At 35.9% G+C, this 4,129-nt stretch overlaps 1 gene segment (V, D, J or C); it reads right to left on the bottom strand.

Moving 5' to 3' along the window:
* Window positions 1-359: 359 nt before the first annotated feature.
* On the bottom strand, window positions 360-4,119 carry LOC123968014. The segment is given in 3 exon segments: window positions 360-864; window positions 1,173-1,484; window positions 3,927-4,119. Coding segments are annotated over 3 exon segments (762 nt in total).
* Window positions 4,120-4,129: the final 10 nt, after the last annotated feature.

Below are 4,129 nucleotides of genomic sequence, written 5' to 3'. Positions count from 1 at the left end.
TATATTGTTTGAGCTCATACAATTCCATACATAATTTATCCTTCTTCATTATGGTATTTCTTATTGTGAAAAATGAATACAATGACACTTTTCTGAAGATTTTTTGTGCTTGTGTCTGCTGTACACACTTCACATCTAGATACACGCTGATTTGCAAATAAATGCAGTGTAAGATGAGTCTCTTGCTTTGAGGAAGTTTATTCGTAGCTCTGGTGGTTTCTACAAAGTTTCACTGCTACAGGTTTGGTCTCAGAGATGCAGAGAGAGGGGGAAGTGACTCTCTGAAGATGATCTGTTTAGAAACTCCAGGAAAATGAAAAACCTTCAGAGCTTAACTGATAACAGAAGTTTTCTGTATGTTGACTTGATGTGGTTTTATTTTGGATGTTCACAACAAAAGCTTTTTATGTTTATCATATATATATATATATATATATATGTACACTCTTCACTCAATGGGCATTTTTGCAGTACACACAGAGACAGAGGAACACATTAGCACAAAATACCACATTTAAAGCTGGATCTACTATTTTCTACATTCAAGTGATTCACCATGGTCCTTAGACACTCCTTTGGGTTCCATGGCCCTATTTCTACCAGCAGGCCAGACGTTGCAGTTAAACTGGTTGTGCTTGTCCCACTTTTCCTTGATGGTGGTGTAAACACTTGTAACTAAGTAGCCTTGCTGGGTCTTCTGTGGGGGGAAGTTAATGCCATCCTTATATCCAGAACCTTCTGACCAGGCGATGTAGTAATCCTGCAGCACAGGACCAGAGACTAGACACACCATAGAGACCACAGCTCCTTTGCTGATGTCCTCCTCTGGGAGAACATGGACTGTCACTTTTGGCTCACTCCCATCTGAAAGAGATCCTCAGTTTACCAGCAAGGTTCATACAGTTCAAGAAAAAGTATATGAAGCCTTCAGAAATATGATCTGATCTTCATCTAAGACACAACAATAGACAAACACAGTCTGCTTAAACTAAGATGAAGATCAGGTCACATTTTATGACCAGTTTATGCTGAAATCCAGGTAACTCGAAAGGTTTTACATACTTTTTCTTGAAATTGTTGAAAAAAGCTTTGTTTGCTATACATATATTATGACATGCTTGTGTGTGTAAATTGGCTGCTTACCAATCAGTCTCCATCACTCAGTAACATACCTCCTTTGTGGACAGTCAGATCTTCAATAACTGGTGTCATGTTGTCTTTAATGGCAGAACAGCGCACTTTGTTGACTCTCTGCCACTCAGTCAGACTACGAGTCATCGTGCTGGTTTTGCTGTGCTGTCCACCGCTGGATTTTGTTGATTCAGGAATGTTGTTGGTCACAGCTTGTCCATTAATTTGCCAAGTGATATGAGTTTCATTTACAATGGTCTCGTCCTGTCCAGTAATGACACACTCCAACTCTACGTGATTGCTGGTGAAAATTTGGGAGGGACTTGGTTGGTTCAGTGTCACTATGATAGGAGCTACATAAAAGAGAGCAACAGAGAAAACCAATCATAAATATACATTCACAGTACAATATTTAAGACTCAAAACTACCCTTTGTTCTTGCTTTTCCTTTTTTGTTTTAAAATATTGAAGTCATTCTTGTGTAATGTAACACAAATGTCTACATACCACATTTATCTGAAACAGCACACTTCTTAAGCTGTTAGCCAATATAACAAAAAAATGCCATATTTGAATGGAGAGTTCATTCTAAATTCAGAAATTCTGCCATAGAGATGTCTTTTTTGAATGTAATGATTCTATATCGACTTGAGGTGCTGAAAGCTCCCAAAAAGTAAACTAAGCTCAACTGCAATGTCTCTTTCCAGAAATCATGACCAGTTACTTAAGAAAATCCAGACTTTGCAGTCAGACTAAAAGTGGAAAGAAAATTCCTACATGAAATTGCTCACAATTTGTAACTGCTAAATTCTCCATTATGTTCATCAGTCACTAAAAACTTAAAACAACTGGCTGCTGATAAGAGCAGAGGTGCTAGACAGAAAACCTAAACAATGAGAGAAAAGAAGCTAAAAGGCTCCATAAACCAGCAGAGCTATATAATAATTCTCTGTGGGTTCAACACCTTTCAGACTACAGTCATATGATTTATCGTTATTATAAAAAAAAAATAATGAACAGTGCTGCTTTAATCAGCTAATTCTATTTTAAATTAAACATGAAAAATTTGTTGGATGGCCATAATATTGTCATTACACTGTATGCTATTGTTGGTCCTCTACTTATGTTTTAATTTTATCTGAGTAAAACCTGATGTCCTTTCTGACATCTTTATTCAGAGACTTGTCAGACACTGCACAAGTCAAGACCTTCCCTATTTTCACCAAGTTTAGTGATAATGTCAAGCAAATAAACATACATTAAATACATGTGTATCTGAGCTGGTCCCGGGAGCAGACTCATCAAGCTCTGCATTACATTCATTAAAATGAGTGTATTCTACCTTAAAACACTCCTAAAAATATATATATATATATATAATATTGATATAAGTGAAAATATATAAACATGAACCAATCAGACATTTGGTCAATATGAACACATGCACACAGGTTTGTGTGCTTTATGCTGTATCACATGTTGACCTTCAGAGTTGCAGCATCCTCGCAAGGGCCCCTTTGTGTTCATAAATCTGATCTGTTATGCAAAAAGGTAAGGTAAAAACAAAATTTCCAAGTCAGTTTACAAAGAACAATGTTGATATTTGCAACAAAATTTTAATTGTAAACGAATTCAATAGTTACTTTGCAAATATTGGCCCTACTTTGTCGCAACAAATTCAAGATGGAAATACCAATGGTAGCACAATACCAGATAATGTTATCAGTGTTTTTCTTGAAAGTATACAAGATAATGACATATTGATTATTGTCCAGAAGTGTGCCAATAAAAAAATCAAAATGATTATAATGATATGAATATGGTATTGATAAAGAAAATTATTAATGTGATTATTGAGCCTTTTACCTATATCTGTAATTTGTCATTTACTTCAGGGATCCATTGTTTAAAAAAGGAAACCAATCTGAATTTTCTAATTATAGACCAATATCATCACTCCCACAGTTCTCTAAAATTCTGGAGAAGTTATTTGCTATTAGACTGAATAAATTTCTAAATGATTTTAAGATTTTTAAGTAACAGTCAATATGGGTTTCGTCCTAATCATTCAACTGCTACAGCAATTATTGAACTAACTGAAGAAACTACCAATTCTATAGATAAAAGGCACTATTTAGTATGTATCTTTGTGGATCTTCAAAAAGTGTTTGATATGCTGGATCACAAGATATTATTGAATAAATTATATAAATATGGTATCAGGTGTGGAACACCAATGGGTTACCAGCTATTTAAAAAAACAGTCAGTTTGTCGAAATTGACAACACAAAGTCTAAAAATTGTAACATAACTTGTGGGATACCACAAGGATTGGTCCTAGGATCTATACTTTTTCTTCTATATGTAAATGATATTTTATTTGAGTCTCAGATACTTCGGCTGTAAAGGAAAAATGTATCACAATCAAAAGGAGTCAGTTTGTGGAACAGTCTTGATTGTGAAATTAAAACTTCTAAGGCTCCAGTTGCTATCAACTTTGTGAGAATGTAACAAGGCCTCATTTGGATGTTTAATATTGAACCATGGTTGTCACCCTAACTTCACAAGCGACTAAGCAGTGCCAGCTAAACGTGAGAAGCTGCTTCCTAAATGTTATGTACGCTAATTTTTGCTGATGAGAAAGAGAAAACAGAGTCGTTACTGTTGGAGCTTACTGAATTTAGCCAACAAAATAATTTCTCCTTCTCAGGATTGGTTCGGGACATCTTTACTATGATGCACTGAACACCAGTGAACGTCACCAATACTAAATGTTAATTCTCAGCTGTGCTCACCTACAACATCCTTTATAGTTCTTTTAAACGGCGTTTCAGAGGACTCATGTTTGACAACACAAGAATACGTAGACTCCTTGTCCTCAGTTTTGGATGTGTTTAGTGTGCTGCTCATTGAATAAGCGCTGCTCTCTGTGTATTTCCAGGCAGGACTGTTGGTGTAGCGAGCTGAAGGGAGTCTCTGGCCATTCTCCTCCCAGTAC

The sequence above is a fragment of the Micropterus dolomieu genome, linkage group LG03 (genome assembly GCF_021292245.1).
Source record: "Micropterus dolomieu isolate WLL.071019.BEF.003 ecotype Adirondacks linkage group LG03, ASM2129224v1, whole genome shotgun sequence".
NCBI lineage: Eukaryota > Metazoa > Chordata > Actinopteri > Centrarchiformes > Centrarchidae > Micropterus > Micropterus dolomieu.
Note: the sequence above shows the minus strand (reverse complement) of the source record. Positions and strands in the feature narration are given on the sequence as shown.